We start from the raw sequence: 15,802 nt of genomic DNA, 5'->3' as shown, positions 1-15,802 counted from the left end.
ATCTGGAGAAAGACCTTGAGACCAGAGAGGAGAGTGTAGCAGGTGGGAAACAACTTGAAGGAGACTTTTGGAATATTTGGAAATAGTGAAGGTAAGGTGTTGTGACTGAGAAGTGGCACACATTCGGTTGTTTGTGTCTGAGTGACTGAATGTAATTTGGAGGCTTAAGAATAAGAGTGAGAGCAAGGGAGCAGAGGAAGGTGAGAGGCAGGAGGGTGGAGAAGAGTTGAGACGGGGTATGAGAGCAGTGAAAGGCAGGGGAAGGAGGAGAGTAGAGTGAAGGTAATGTGTAGAGGAGTGAGATCTGGAAGGAAGTGGATAGGATTAGGACAAATCGGGCTAATGCAAGAAGGGAGAGCGAACAATAAGAACAGGAGATGGACTTTAGTAACGATAGACATCAGGAAGGAGCTGAAGAGTAGAGACAGGAGAGTGAAGCGAGAGGTGGGCAAGAGATGGAGAGTGAAGAGACATGAGATAGGCATAGGGAGAGGAGAGTGAATACACATCCAGAGATGCTCATCAGGAGGAAAGGCAATGCATGGTCAATAGACTACCGCATTAGGTCCCTTAGGTAGTGCCTGAGGGAGTTAGCTAGACAATGCTTTTGCCTTCAGGCCCCCCTGTAGTAGGGCTAGCATAGACTTTAGGGGTCACCTAGCTATAGGGAATCTTTACTGTCACCAGACCAGGTTGAGTAGAACCTATGCTAGGGAGGTGGTAGCCCCATTCACGGTCAAAGGAAAGCCTATATGGAGTCCCGTAGACTTTTACCCCAATCGTCTCTTTTTGTTTATATATTTAAAATTAAAAGAATGTAAGATCTATTGGTCATTTTAGGCAATTAATTGGGAACCTTGCCACATATGTTTTAATGTATTTTTTAAAGAGTTATGCAAAGTGGCTCATGCATCCTATTTGTGTATCCTACTTGTGTCTCCAATGTGCACAAATGCGCTGGGCAATGCAACTTTGCAGATTGGCATCATAGGGCCTACAAGTCTGGAGGTAATCTGGTGCAATTTATGCCGAGCGGAAATAGCATTACCGCTGGGTCGAGCGGCATAATTAGCGCTGCATCACAACCTGGCATGAACGCGCTTCTGGCCCGGCGGAAACTGCACCGAAATAAGGGTTACCACTGACAAACCAGCGCTAATAGCACTACCATGGGCAAACCTGTCACTATTAGCGCCGTCGGAAATTGTGTCACCGCCGGAACGGGCAGCATTGCAGTGGCCATTTTGAAAAACACAATCCATTAAATATCTCCACTTCCTGCGGCCATCCGGTCCTGGAAAGAAGCAAGAATGTCCCAGGAGAGGATATGAGGCAAGGTGGCAGAACATCACCTGCGCAAACCCAAACACAGTGAGGGGGAGCTGGTGGTCCTCACAGATGAGGTCATTGCCCACTGTGAGGAACCTTATGGCAGTCGGCAGCGGAAGACCACAGGGCAGCACAGAGCAGCCACCTGGAATGCCATTTTCCAGAAGGTGACAGCAGTGACAAGTGTATCCCATTATGGAGAGGAATGCTGCAAGCATTGGAACGACCTGGGGTGCAGCACTCTTGTCCCAACAGTGTGAGGAGTCCCTGGTGACGGAAGGAGGCACTGTGGAGCCACTGGTCCTCACCGCCTTGGAGAAGAAATGCAGTACGGTGCTGGACATCGAAGGCATAGAGTGAGCCGGCACTGCGGAGACAGGTGCCAGCAGCCAGGAGGTCAGTCAACCCGCCCCATCCCCCCAAAACAAGTGCATGCACAAATGACAGCACAGCATAAGATGCCCCTGTGGACAGGAACACATGTTAGCAGACCCAGACGCTGGGCATGCCAACTGGGCAGAGTGACGGGGTGGCACAGAGCAGGGCACCAAGGGCACCGCTGAGCTTCAAAGCAGCAGGAAGGGGTGGCAAGTGACCCAAACAAATGTATTTATTTATTTATTTATATTTATATAGCACGCAAGCAGCCCAGGGGCATTGAGGCACTGTTACTTGCAAGAACTTAGTTACACAGGTACAGGCGTGGTAGCGGTCGTTGACACATTATGAATACTACAAAATATCATACTGTTGTTACAGATATTGCACATGGTCATTATATTATCATTTATGCAACGGGTCATATGATAAGTGATGTGCAGGGCCTTATGTGAAGAGGATGGTTTTCAAAGCTTTGCGGAAGGTGGTGAGGGAGGCCTCACCTCGGATAGTGGGAGGGAATGCATTCCAATGAGTGGGTGCGAGATAAGGGAAGCTGGATCCACCCGCTCTGGCTCTTTTTTACTAGTGGCACAGAGAGCATGTTGGTATACGGTGATCTGATTAGCCTGGTAGTGGAGACGGGGTGGATCCTTTGTGAGAGGTAGGCAGGAGCAATGAGGTAAATGCACTTGTGGGTCAGTATCAGGGCTTTGAAGACGATCTTTTCCTTTATTGGGAGCCAGTGGGCTACTTTTCTGGCCTCAGAAATGTGTTCTCTTTTAGCAATGCCTTGGGCTGCCCGGAAAGCATTGTTCTGTATGACTTGTAGTCTCGCTAGGTTTTTATAGGAGGTTCCTAGAAAGAGTATATTGCAATAGTCTAGCCTAGAGCCAGTGATGGCTCTGGCTATGTTGGTGCAGTTCTCTTTGGAGGGAAAGGGTCTGACTGCGTTGATTAGTTTGGCATGATATGCAGCTGCGGAGGCTATTGCGTTGACTTGTCTATCCATGGATAGGCTGGAATCCAGACAGAATCTGAGACCGGAATTTTAATGGTGTCAATGGTGAAGTGAATGAATTGGGAATCTAGATTTTTTAGCGTGTCGGGGGAACCTACCAGGAGGAGTTCAGTCTTGTCGGAGCTGAGGCATAGTCCACTGTCTGCCATCCAAATGCCATGCACATCACACCCCTACTGGCGCACCCTGTGCCAGCGGGATTGAGGTGCATGAGCGACCACAACACTGTCCAGCAGTCACACCAGCATGTTGCGGGCCCAGTTGGCCTGTCCCATTTTGACATGGCAGACAAGCCACAGGGAAGTACACGTCCCCCACACCGACATGTGACCAGCCTGCCAATCACTGTGCACCACAGTGTAGCCTGAACAGCAGTTCCCTATAGAGCCATGACAATGCCATGGACTAAGCCACCACCCTAACCATGTGAGTGCCACCCGGGGATGGGATGTGGGGGGCATAAAGGACCACAAGCATGCATGCCAGACGTAAGCTGCCCCTGCATGGACACCCTGCCCTCTCCATACACAGGCCAAAGACCAACTGGCCATGTGTCACACACTCAGGCCCTGGCCTGGTTGACCTCCTTCCTCTTGGACCACCCCTCCCAGTTCCAACTTGGTCCTTTTCTCTCCACCACCTCTCTCTCTAACTGTGGTGTTCCCCAGGGCTCTATCCTCACCCTGGTTTTTCAACCTCAACGCGGCCCCCTTGGCCCACCTGATCTTGACCTTCTTCTCTAACTTTCAGTGTTATGAGGATGACACTGAGCTTTCTTTCATGCTCCCCTCAGCCTCCTCTCCTCTCTAGCTCATTCCTGTCTATCCGCGATTCAGAATTGGTGTGCCTCCAACGATCTCTGCCTTAATGCCAGTAAGATGGAGATCCTTCTCATTGGAACCCCTTCTCCTGCTTTCCCTCTCTCACTCTGGCCGCCCGCCTTGGACCCTCTTCCTTCACCTTGCTGTGAGGCAAAAAACCTTGGTGTCATCTTCGACTTCACTCACTTTCTCTCTTCACATCTCGGACGTCGCCAAGAAGTCACACTACCAGCTGAACCTCCTCAAAGGGACTCTTCCCTTTCTCACTTTCCCCCAAAAGTTCACTGTCTCCAGAGCCCTGGTTGTCTCTAGGCTGGACTACTGCAACAGTCAATCTGCGTTCCTCTAATCTCCGCCCTCTGCAACTAATCCAGCACAGGACTGCAAGATTTATCCTTGTCCTCAAGTCCAGGGACTGTATCTCTCCAGCCCAGAAATCTCTCCACTGGCTCCTGGTGACTGCAACAATAAAGTTCAAGACCCTTTGCGTTGTTGACAAGGCTTTCTGTGGCAGGGGCCTGCACTACATCCAACGCTCTCTTCCAAAATACCTTCCTTCTCAAACCCTTTGCTCAGCTACCTGCAACTCTCTAAGGGTCAGACGCTTCTCCAGGCAGAGAGTGGGGGATAGATATCTCTCCTCTGCAGGTGCCTCCCTCTGGAATGGCCTCCCTGCCCCTCTCAAACTTGAGCGGGACCACCTGAAGTTCTGGAAGCAACTCAAAACTTTCCTCTTCTCCTCTGCTTTCTCTCTCTCCCTGCTCTGCTGACCAACCTGTTTGACGTACCGACTGGTTGCTTGGCTACCCTCAGTCTCACTGGGTACCGTGCACTTTCTTGATCAGTCACCCTTGCACTGCCTCTGGGCCTACCACGCACTGAGAGGCTGTAACTGTAACCCTGCAGTCCCTTGTTTCTGTGCACTACCTAGAGCCGTGCTGCCCTGGCTGCACTTACTCAGAGTATTGTTGCCCTGTTTCCCCTCCCCCTTGCACCCTCCCTCCCTTCCCCTTTCACTTCTCGTTCTTGCACTTGTACAATCTGAATGACGCAAGGCCTAGTAAGATCGTTTGTCTTGTCCTCCCTCTGTCTTCCCTCCCTTGTCTTGCGTATAGGCTTGTTATAAATGCCTTATCATATCATATCGCTACAAACAACCCCATGATGCTGGGCCCACATGCAATATCCCCTGACCAACCATGCCCATTTTTCCATATGTGTGGGGTCCAACTCTGTACTATAGCAAATGTGTCTTGCTTGCCAACACACGTGGGGGAGCCATACCTGACTACATTTCCTATCTCCCCTACAGGCACTCATGCATCGCCAGAGGCATCAGAGGACTTTACAGGCTGAAATGGGAGTGGCGCATCCATGCCCAAAAGGTCTGCCATGACCCTGCAGATGCCCACTCAGGCCACACCAAGGTGGATGTCCCGCCGTGTGACACTGCAAAAGAGGAGGGCCAAGCCAACATCCACACCACAGGCCACCAGTAGTAGTGTAAGGCACACTGCACCCACACTCGCAGCCAGAGGCAGAGATACTGAGGCCACACCTGCTGGCAGGGTGACTGAGGAGGCACAGGGGGACACCAGCCCAGTGTCATCAACTGCCGAAGGGCCACAGACCACGGAGAGCCCACCAGGCCACCAGCATGCACAGACACCTGAGCCGGGCATCGATACTCCCTCATATGGCTCAGCTGAATACAGAATACAGTCCAGGGCCAGTGCAGAACCCCTCACCCACACAGCACACACCAGCACGCTGTCGTGGAGGCTTGAGGCCATGGAGCGCAGACAGTGGGAGATGGAGGCAATTGCCACACGTGCTCCAAACACCTGCTGGCCATAAGGGGCAGCATCCAAGGCGCTACCCACCGAATTGTGCAGGACTGTGAAAGCAACAAGGCCGAGACAACAGCCAACACGGCCACCCTGACACTGTACGCCCAGAAGGTCAGGGAGATGACAGAAGGCCTCTCTCTGCACTGGCAGATGCCATCCGGCAGAGCACGGAGGTGCAACGTAAACAAAACTTGGGGACAGGCTCTGTCCCTTACACCACACCCACAGAGGGGTCACAGCAGGGCATGCCGAGGCGTCAGTCACAACGCCTTCTGCGCCCAAAATCCCCAGGGGCTGGCAGGGGGGAAAGAGGCCACAGTTGTGAAGGACTCTGAGACGCTGATTGTCATGAGTGGCCATGCTGGAGAGTTGGTGGTGGGAGGGGGATAGTGTGATGGGGAGTTGGTGGAGGGAAAGGGGGTAGTTGGGGCACATCATTACATGAAAACCGTTAAACTTCATCAATTCGAGGACATTCATGATTGTGTCATTGTCGTGTTTATTAATTGAGGTGGTGTCACGCAGTCGTGCATGGCTTGTCAGTCCCTAGCATGCCAATCTCCCATCGCTCACATAATCTCTGCTTGAGCCACAGGCACTGCTTCCTCTTCCTCTGGGGGTGGCATGTCCACGTCAGGGAGTAGTAGAACATTTCTCCTCAGGTGGATATTGTGCAGAATGGTACCCACAAGCACAACTGTACCCGCTTTCTCTGGCGCGTACATCAGAGCTCCACCAGTACAGTCGAGGCCGCGGAAACAAGCCTTCAATAGGCCAAAGGTACACTTGATGCACACACGGGTCCTGCTGTGAGCGTGGTTGTAGGCAATATACTACTGCGTCATTAGCCAGGGCAGCTATGGGATCCGGAGTTACCTGCATTGGGGGGAGGCACAGGAATTAGACACGGTGTAAGGTGTGGGGGTGGACTTACACAATATCAGGTCAATGGACTACTTGTGCATGCAGATTCATTTTACGGCATGTAACTATTCTATGTCTGTGCATGCAATGTCACTCATTTCATGCCTTGTTGGTGCTTCTCATGCACCCTGCTCCCTTGCAGTATATGTTGCGTAAGGTGTTCGTTGGTGTGCAGCAGACATGGTGGCTGTCATGTGGCTGTGTATTTCAACCGTGCATGTGGAATGCTGGGTTCCCCATGGGCACTCCCTGGGCATCTGATGCCAACGTGTGGGCGTCATGGGCTGGCCTCACCTGGGTACATGGCTGTGGTACTGGCAGGGTTGTTGAGAGAGGTAATGTGGCCATTTGTCCATTTGTCAGCATTGATTTGGAAGTGCATCTTGAATTGCGATACCTGTAGTCATATTGGTGTAATTGGTTCTAATGTCGTATGTGTACTACTGCTTCTCGATGCAGGTAAATCTGACATGTGCATGTTCCCTGACCTGTACTGTGACGAAGGTGCGGGAGGAGGTGAAGTACAGATTTTGCATTAACTTGTAATGCTATCCTTTGTGTAGTCATTCGCACACCGCTCCCAACCCCCGCCCTTTTTGGCATGTGCTTCGCAGCACGTGTACTGGCTTTTCTACTCACCCACTATCCAGGTCTGTTGTCCTCTGTGCCTCTCCATGTATCCTGGCAGTGTGCTGTTCCGTAGGACCATGGTATCGTGGGTGGAACCAGGGTAGCGGGCACAGCAGTGGGTGACGTACATGTTGGGGTTGCAGGTCACCTGCACATTCAGAAAGTGGTAGTGCTTGCGGTTTCGATACACTGCTTTGTGGGCCTGGAGGACCTCCAGCGCAGCATGGGTACAGTCAAGGGCAGCAAATCATATTTGACATTTGGGCAATGGCATACAAGTGTGCTTTCATGGCACTGACCTGGGATGGGGTGGTAGGCAGTGAGATGTGGCATTGCACTTGCCACAGGAGGGCTTCAAGAACCTGGGCCAACACAGCGGAGAATGAGGGCTGTGCCATGCCATGCATCATGGCCACGGAATGCTGGAAGGAGCCAGTTCCAAGAAATTGTATGACAGATACTAGCTTCAGCAGTGGGGTCACTGCTGTCCGGATGTTGATCCTGCTCCCTGTGTTGTCCTGTATAGTGGTGAGCAGCTCTGTTATGGTCTCCCTGTTGAGGCGGTACTGGATGACCAATTGGGTGTTGGTGAGGGTCCTGGGTGAAGGCCTAAACCTGGTGATCGGTGCACGTCTTGCTTGGGCTCTCCCTTTCCTCCTCCCGCCACCCTTGTCCTACCTGTGCCATGGCCTGGTTGTCCTGCCTCTCTACTTGCAGGCGCAGCATGAGCGGCTGCCTGTCCCAGCTCACAGTGGCAACATGGTGTTGGAAACAGTGCATGGCGTAGTGGTGTGCCTTATGCAACCCACTGGGGTGGATTGGATTCACATGTGGCTTTATTTCAGGCCCGGGTTATTTACCTCCAGCTGGAGGTAACTGCGCAGTGTTTTCGGCAGTAGGCGCTATTAGCGCTGGGTTTCGGCGCTAATTGCGCTGAACGTGGACTTGTGTGTCAGGCTGTAATAGCGCCGGCTGCTTTTGCAGTCGCCGGTTATTTCGTCGGCTCATGATCCAGAAGAGCAGTATTGGTGGCGCTAATTCTATTGCCGCCACTTTTAAGGGTTACTGCCGGACTTGTGATGAGGCCCATAGTGTGCCACAGCTGTTAATGCTTTTATAGAGGTGTTCCCAGTAACAGAGTTATAGCAATAGCATTGCACCACCGGACTTAAGCAGCCTTGGAATATTTAATAATCAGAGACGCTGACCGAGAGTATGTTTTACACAGTTCACAATTTTCCAGCTTACAAAATGTAACGTAAACTATTCATTCACCATAAAGCCGTACTTTGAAAACTTTCCTTGCCTTGCACAGACTTCCAGCTCTCTGTGGGCGAGTCATTTTAATAATTAACAACAAACATGCATGGAGTTGATAGCTCAGTAAATAATATAAATAAATAAATAAATAAAAATTAAAATAGAATAAATAAATTAAAAATAAAATGTATCTTATCAGTTGACGGCATCAGTCTTCAATCAAAGCATATGCAAAAGAGAGATAAAGGGCCTCCTTATTAGTATGGCGACAGTGGTAAAACATGGTTCTATGAACACTGGATATTTGACACTCTGCCAAATACTGGGTTACAGAAGTGAAACTCATCTTTCCTTTCTGATTTTGCATGGTGGAAATTTCCTTCCCACAAAGGTGCTACTGCATGCAATAATATTGTTTCCGGTAACACTTTTATGTCGAGGGAATACTGAATGCAGTAATATGGCCTTTCCCCATAGGGTCCTTTGCAATCCCAGAAAGGAGAATAACTGAAGGGTCCACATGTCCTATGTGGACCTTTCATATGACTTCATGCTTACCACATATGGTAACTGTAAATGAGCCTTCCGGAAGTAAATACCACCCCACTGTTAACGAGGCCTTGAGTCTTCATATGGGGATGTGAAGGTCATTTCCCCATAAATTCAGGAACATGAATAAACGATAGGCTAAGTTCAGCCCAAGCCAGCTGTGTCTACTGCGCTCACTGCAACCCCCACTAGGCTTCACTGATTCATAGCTCCCTGTTTTAGTAAATTCCCAGAAGACATCTTTGCCCTTATAGGCGATTCTATAGGCGATTCCATAGGCAGTTTCTCCAGAGAAGTTGGGTCTGGTGCACCCATTCAACCTTAACATCCTCAGTGGAAATTCTAGAAGATCAGTTATAGGAGCAAAGGGTGTACCGTAGTAAAGAGTAACTACCTGCACCCAATAAATCCCATCAGACACCAGCACACCTCCTGTCACAACTGGAATTGCCAGACAGAATTCTTCTCACCTACTTGCTGATGTGATGGGCACTGTGAGCAGCTTCAGGAGTTGTGGGTGTCTGACGCTCTCAAAGTGATACCAAAGATTGATCCACCCCAAAATTGAGCGCAGTGCCTAGTGGTGATTCAGTGTGCACTCTACAAAAAGAGATTTGGCCCTCACTTACAGGTCAAGGTTCTCCAGGGAGAAGGGTTGCGTAGAGAAGCGGATGTAGCTCTCGCGGTAGAACCAAATGGTCAGCGGGTTCCAGTCGGTCACCAGGAACCACTGCCTGAGGTCGAACTTGGTGCCGAAGAGCAGCAGCGGCCTCTCGATGTACTTCTGCACCACCCACTTGCCATCTTTGATTATCATGGCGTCGCTGTCCACCAGCTTCAGAATCGCATCCAGGCGGTCCATACAGGTGATCCCTTCCAGAGAAAGACATCAGCAGACTCCATCAACGGCTGCTCGAGCCATCCATGACATGTATCAGTGAAAGGAGAGGGCAGGCAAGAGGGGTAAACAAGGGAGAGACAGACAAAAAGTACAGTGTGATATCAGGACAGCGTCTTGGAGGGCCCTACATTTCACATAGGCAGACAAACAGCAGGTCTATCAACAGAGAGACACAAAGAGAACATGGAGAAACATACAAGAAGATTCCATGCAGAAAAGGACTGGAAGTCGTGATTCTAATGTCAGATAGACCTCTTGACCAAATTGTGTGCTCCTAGGAAAAATAAATTCATCTTTATTTACCAAAAACAGGAGCCCTTATAAATTCGGGCTGATCAATTTGATCTTACAAATTGTAAAATTCAGTTGTGTTTTGATAATTTATAAAAGTAGTGGAAGATCACCAATAAAATGTACATTGTTTTCAGACATTCATTGTGGATATCATGAAAAGGATTTTACTATTTGGTGAGTCTACGGGTTCAGCTCTCGTTCTAAACAGGTTGATGCGAATTCTAAGTACTACATAAAAGCAGAACATTTTAAATCACACTCAAGTACATTATTTCCTGGCCGGCAATACATCTCCATGGGTTTGAAGACAGGTGGAGAGTATAATACCTGTTAAAAACCTGATGGTATTTCTATGCACAATTGCAGTATCAGACTTGCCTACAGGGACAGTGGGTAATTTCTAGACAGGCACATGTCCACTAAGGAAAACATTGTAGTTAGTGGTCACCCTTGTCTATCCCTACCAGCTTTTTAGACATGAATCTGTCATTTGACAGACTTACACTTACTCATTCTTATCAACCCTTTTAGAGATAAGCCAAAGATGTAAGCAGCCCAGCCATGACCAGTCAGCTAACCCACCTCTTACCAGCCAACCTTACTGGATTCTCCAAAGCTAGCAAGCATCCTCATCTACATACAGGCTGGTCTGCCTCTGTGACGCTATGTTGAGGATGCGTCCCCATACCATAACTCTTGCTGTCTCTGTTTACCTCTTCCACGAGATTTGGCTCCAGGCTTGACAATCCAGATGTTTCGGTCTCCTTCGATGTCCAGCTGTGGGTTCACTGCTTCCATTTGCTGCAGAACATGATCGCAGCGGGCAACATAAGAGTACGCCACATCCATGACTGCATCGTCGCTGCGAGGATAGAAATAGAATTCAATGTATTCAGGGGAGAGGGTGTCATTCTCTGTAGGCCAATCCAGTTATGGGTGTGTCAGTGATAGAATTGTATATTAACTTAGTGTGCAATGTCAAAATGATTAATTCTGATTGGCTGCTGCCCATTCAAATACCAGCCAGGTTAGTGCACTATACAAATCCCTGATATGTTAGTCATGGTACTTGGGGACAACATTGTAAGACATTGGTCTTTCCTCGCCCAAAACGGGCCTTTGAATAACACTTATTCATGCTATTTTGGATCCAAAATCGCCCAGTGATCTGGTCAAAACAACTGTGTGCGATACTCACTATTGTTCCTCCATTAGGTGTCTCCTTGTCATTCAACAGAAGTAATCACACCTTTATAGGGATTTCTTGTCTAAAGTGCACAGAGGTGCTCAATTCTCAGGCACATAAGTGCTTAGGTGCCCGTCAAAGTCAGAGGATCAGTGGAATAGAGGTTAGCACACTATTATGGGCCTCATTACACGGTAGGCGTTAAGGGAAAAATTAAGCCGGTAAAGGATTACCGCCATCGCTAACCGCACCTGCCAATTACGACCCACCTACCTGCTATTAGCGGCACCGCTAAGTACGGTGCCTCTAATAGTGGCACGGTTGCGGGCGCGCGACCCTTCATGGCGGCAATAGCGGCAGGGCGGAAATAGGAGTCCATTACAAGACATGCAAACATGCATATAGTGGCATGGAGCAGTCCCAAAAAGCCCATACCGGCATGGCGGAAATACCGGCATTGCGATCCACCCGTAAAGGGCCATGAGCAGTGTTCCCAACCGCCACAGGTGCCCACAATCAGCACAGGTGGAGGCAATGGAGACTGGGCCAGCACAAAAGGAGCACACCACACCCCTTCCCACACCCATTCACACACCAAAATGATTCCAATACTAGCAGCATTACATCGGCTGGAGGACATGATTGCATTGCAACAGCAACAACAACAGGCAGCACAGAGGAGATGCAGGAGGAGGGCGAGACAGGCACAGCAAGCCCCACCAGTGCATCTAGTTGTACCACAGAGGCAGCCACGAACCCCCAGGATCAGAGCCAGTCCATTCAACCTAACCCCTGAGCAGATACACACCCTGTACCATCTGGACTGGGATACCATCACCACCATTGTGGACATGGTACACAACGACATCGTCAGTCTCATAGACATCTGTACTGCCATCCCCCCTCTACTGAAGGTGGTAACTGTGCTCTACTTCCTGGCCACAGGCACCTACCAGCATAGGGCAGATGCATGGCATATAAATACCAGTATTCTCACGCACGCTGAACCAGGTGCTCGATGCCCTCCTGAAGCACACAAGTGAACACATATCCCTGCCACGGACTGCCCAGGAGATCTCTAACACCAAGGTTGGCTTCCATTCACTGGCAGGAATCCCAAGTTGCATCGGGGCCATCGACTGTACCCATGTGGAATTGGTTGTCCCACATGCCAATGAGGCAGTGTACAGAAACAGAAAGCAATACCACTCCATCAACGTCCAAATGTTATGTGACTCCCACAAGATCGTCACACATTGTTGTGCTCGCTATCCCGGATCAGCCCATGATTAAATGGTCCTGCGGAACTCAACGATACCCCGCTGCATGGAGCGACATGCTGGACAACGTTCGTGGCTACTTGGTGAGTAGCATGGCAAGCACATTGGCATTGTGATGTGGGCAGGACATTCGGGGGGGAGAGAAGCATACTCCAACCGGGTGTGATTCGGGGGGAGAGAAGCATACTCCAACCAGGTGTGATTGGGGGGGACAAGCATACTCCAACCGGGTGTGAATGGGGGGGAGAGAAGCATACGCCAACTGGGTGTCATTAGTTGTCAGGGTCAACTACGCCCATACAGAATCAAACCACTGTCCCCCGAGGCAGCCCACACTGGACCTGACACATGGAAACCACATGCAAGTAGTAAACTGCACAACAAAGAAATAACCCATTAACCCAATCATGCCATATCCATCAACATGCACATTGCACATCAGACCATAACCCCTATAACACAGCTACATGCAGCCAATATGGATAATGGAAATGTACGCTGAACAGCATCACAACGGAAATGCGACCTCGAGTGCATACAAAGGGATCACCTCTATCCATTAGACTGATTCACACCCGTGCACCACTACAGAAGTGCCGCATGACAGCATGGGGACATCAACTTCGGAATGGCAGTTCACTAGCAGTGTGGTCCAAACGGTGCCTGCACCAAAATACACGAATGACTGGACCTCACCCAGTACATGGCATCAACTGCCGTAGGCATGCACGGTGCATGACCACTTGCAAGGACTACATCACCTTCCCACATTGCAGTTACTTTGATTATCTCCATGCATGCAGGGATTTGTGGATGTCATTCACAATGCTAAGTTGATTTGTGAGATATGTACAGGTTACACTTGATGTACACACTTACACATACCCATTGTTGCACCCATGCAGGTGATGCTGTTTATCCCCTGAAGAGGTGGCTCCTTTCCCCTGTACGGAACCCACAGAACAGGCACGAAGAGGAATACAATCGTGCACATACCCATACCCATGTGGTAATTGAGCAGACATTTGGCCTTTTGAAGTTACGGTTCCAGTGCCTCAGCAGGTCGGGTGGGGCACTTCTGTATGGGCATGAGAAGGTGGCCAAGATCACCATGGCATGTGTCGTGCTGCACAATATGTGCATCAGACAGAATGTGCCACGGCGCCCTGACATTGAACTGCAACCACCTGGTGAGGATGATGATGGGGATGAGGAGGGAGAAGATGGGGCTGCACGTCATGCAGGTGGCGACGCCCAGGAAGGACGTGCTGTGCACCAGCATCTGATAGACCAGTATTTCTAATACACATGGATGAAGAGTGTTCAATGGATGTGGGTATTTGGGCACTGGGTTTTGTGGTGAAGTGTACAGTGTGCCCAGTCCACCAGTAAAGCACACATACACAAAGGAAATTGTCCACTCCTGTGATTTGTCATGTCACCAGTGTGTATTAAGTATTGTAAGTAAAAGAAGTGCATGGACCCAACAACACAAACACCCTTCCCCCCTCCCCCACAACACTCCCAAAAACCCTTTCCCCCTGCCCCCACAACACTCCTAAAAACCCTTTCCCACCTCCCCCCACAACACTCCCAAAAACCCTTTCCTCCCTCCCCCCACATCACTCCCAAACATGGCTTGCACATCAGTTCTGCATAGCTGTACATGTGTCAGCAACATCTGGCTGGCCCTAGTCCCCACCCCCTCTGCCACCATTGGGGGGTTGCGAGGTTGTGCGCTGAATAGCCCGCAAGGACCTGCGCAGGGGGCTGGTCTGCATTGAATCGGCAGAGGAGGAGGTGCACGGTTGGTCCGGTGCCGGTGGGGGGTTCTGCCTGTCCATCGCATCTGCTATGCGTGTGAGGACCTGCCTCACAAGTGACAATTCCTCACATAGCCGGTTGGTGCTGGCTTCTATGGCTTGTCTGATGCCCCTTGCATGCTCCCTGCACTCCTCCCTTGCCAGGGCAGCCTCACCCACATGCTGGCCAACTAGCGCAGTGATGTCTTCCTGCCGCTGTCTGATGATGGCCATGTCATGGCCTCTGTGTCTGCGCTATGCGGTGGGTGCCGCACCTTGTGGTATTTGTCCAGCATCAGTTGATGTCACCGGTGGACTCCAGCACCCTGACACAAATTCATCTCCAGACAGCTCATGGCTGCTGGAATGTGATGTGGGGCGTGGGCTCGGTTGTTTTGACTGCTGCGGGCTGGGTGTATGGTGTTGAATGGGCGAGTTACAAGTGTCCTCCACATCGGACATGGGTGCCGTGGTAGCTGCCTCGCCGATAGAGCTATTAGCAGCAGAGAGTGTCCCTTCTGTCGGTGGATCGTGCGTGGGGGGGATTGCTGGAGTGGGTGCTGCAATTGCGTCTGGTGGACTTTCACTTCTTGGTGACGTGGGTGGCTTTGTGGGTTTGGCCCTCTGCGGGAGTGCACTCTTTCTAGTGCCCCTCGACATGCTGGCCATGGTGCCTGCTGCCATTCCACTGGCCTGTTTCTTAGCAGGTGGGGCCTGCATCGCAGTGTCCTGCTCATCGCTGTCAGTTTGTGAGACTGTGGGGGACAAAGAGAGGGATGCCATTGGTGATGGGTCAACGTGCTTCATGCAGATGTTGTTGTTCCTGCTGTTCTATACATTTGGACTTTATGTTTGGCCATATAGGTCGTTAGACAGTTGGGTGGGTCATTCATGCATGAGTCTGGGTGACACGTGTCTGTGGTGCTGCATGCATGTGTTTGTGTCAGGATGTGCATCGCATATGGGCAGGGTTGTGTGCATGTATGTTTGATGGTCCCATCCATGAGATGATTTCAAGGTCACATTTGGGGGATTACCTCATGTTTCACAGTGCAGTGTGTTGTGTGGACACTCACCTCCATCTGACGATGTCGGCACACTGCGCTCCATTTCGCCTACTCCCTCGATTGATTCGACCCCAATGGTGCTTGTACAGGTCTCCTCCCACTCCTGCAGTTTTATTGGGGATCCTCCACCGCCTCCTGTGCCCATGGCCAGGCTCCAGTTGGCAGCCAGGATGCTGCGTACACGGAGGCATAGATCGTCCCACCGCTTCCGTACATCCTTCACAGTGCGGGGGGTAGAGACCACCGCACTGACTTTATGGGCCACCTCACGGTATCATGCAGAGGGTAAGGGAGCTATCCAAGTGGCTCTCTGCATTTGTGGAACAAATGAGGGAAACAAATTGTTACGCTCACCTGGCTCCCACAGAGGCATTGATCTGAACTGGACAGCTGCGGTCTCCACCAATGTGACGCGTAGGGCCGAGATGACGGGCTGGACTGGCCCACCTAGCTTCGTTTGCTTGGCCCGTAGGAATATTCTTCTGTAAATGGAGAAAGGGAATTAACCAC

At 50.5% G+C, this 15,802-nt stretch overlaps 1 protein-coding gene across 1 annotated transcript in view; it reads right to left on the bottom strand.

Moving 5' to 3' along the window:
* LOC138567708 (tubulin tyrosine ligase 3-like) overlaps positions 1–15,802 on the bottom strand; it is a 673,617-nt gene that overhangs the window by 77,413 nt on the left and 580,402 nt on the right. Inside the window, exons 16-17 of the mRNA XM_069646178.1 lie at positions 10,671–10,819; positions 9,392–9,635 (exon numbers count right to left, since the gene is read on the bottom strand). Coding sequence (XP_069502279.1) covers positions 9,392–9,635; positions 10,671–10,819 — 393 coding nt within the window. The remainder of the gene's footprint in view (positions 1–9,391; positions 9,636–10,670; positions 10,820–15,802) is intronic.

Source organism: Ambystoma mexicanum, chromosome 2p, assembly GCF_040938575.1.
Source record: "Ambystoma mexicanum isolate Mex_15411 chromosome 2p, UKY_AmexF1_1, whole genome shotgun sequence".
Taxonomy (NCBI): Eukaryota; Metazoa; Chordata; class Amphibia; order Caudata; family Ambystomatidae; genus Ambystoma; species Ambystoma mexicanum.
This window is presented reverse-complemented; position numbering and strand designations above follow the sequence as displayed.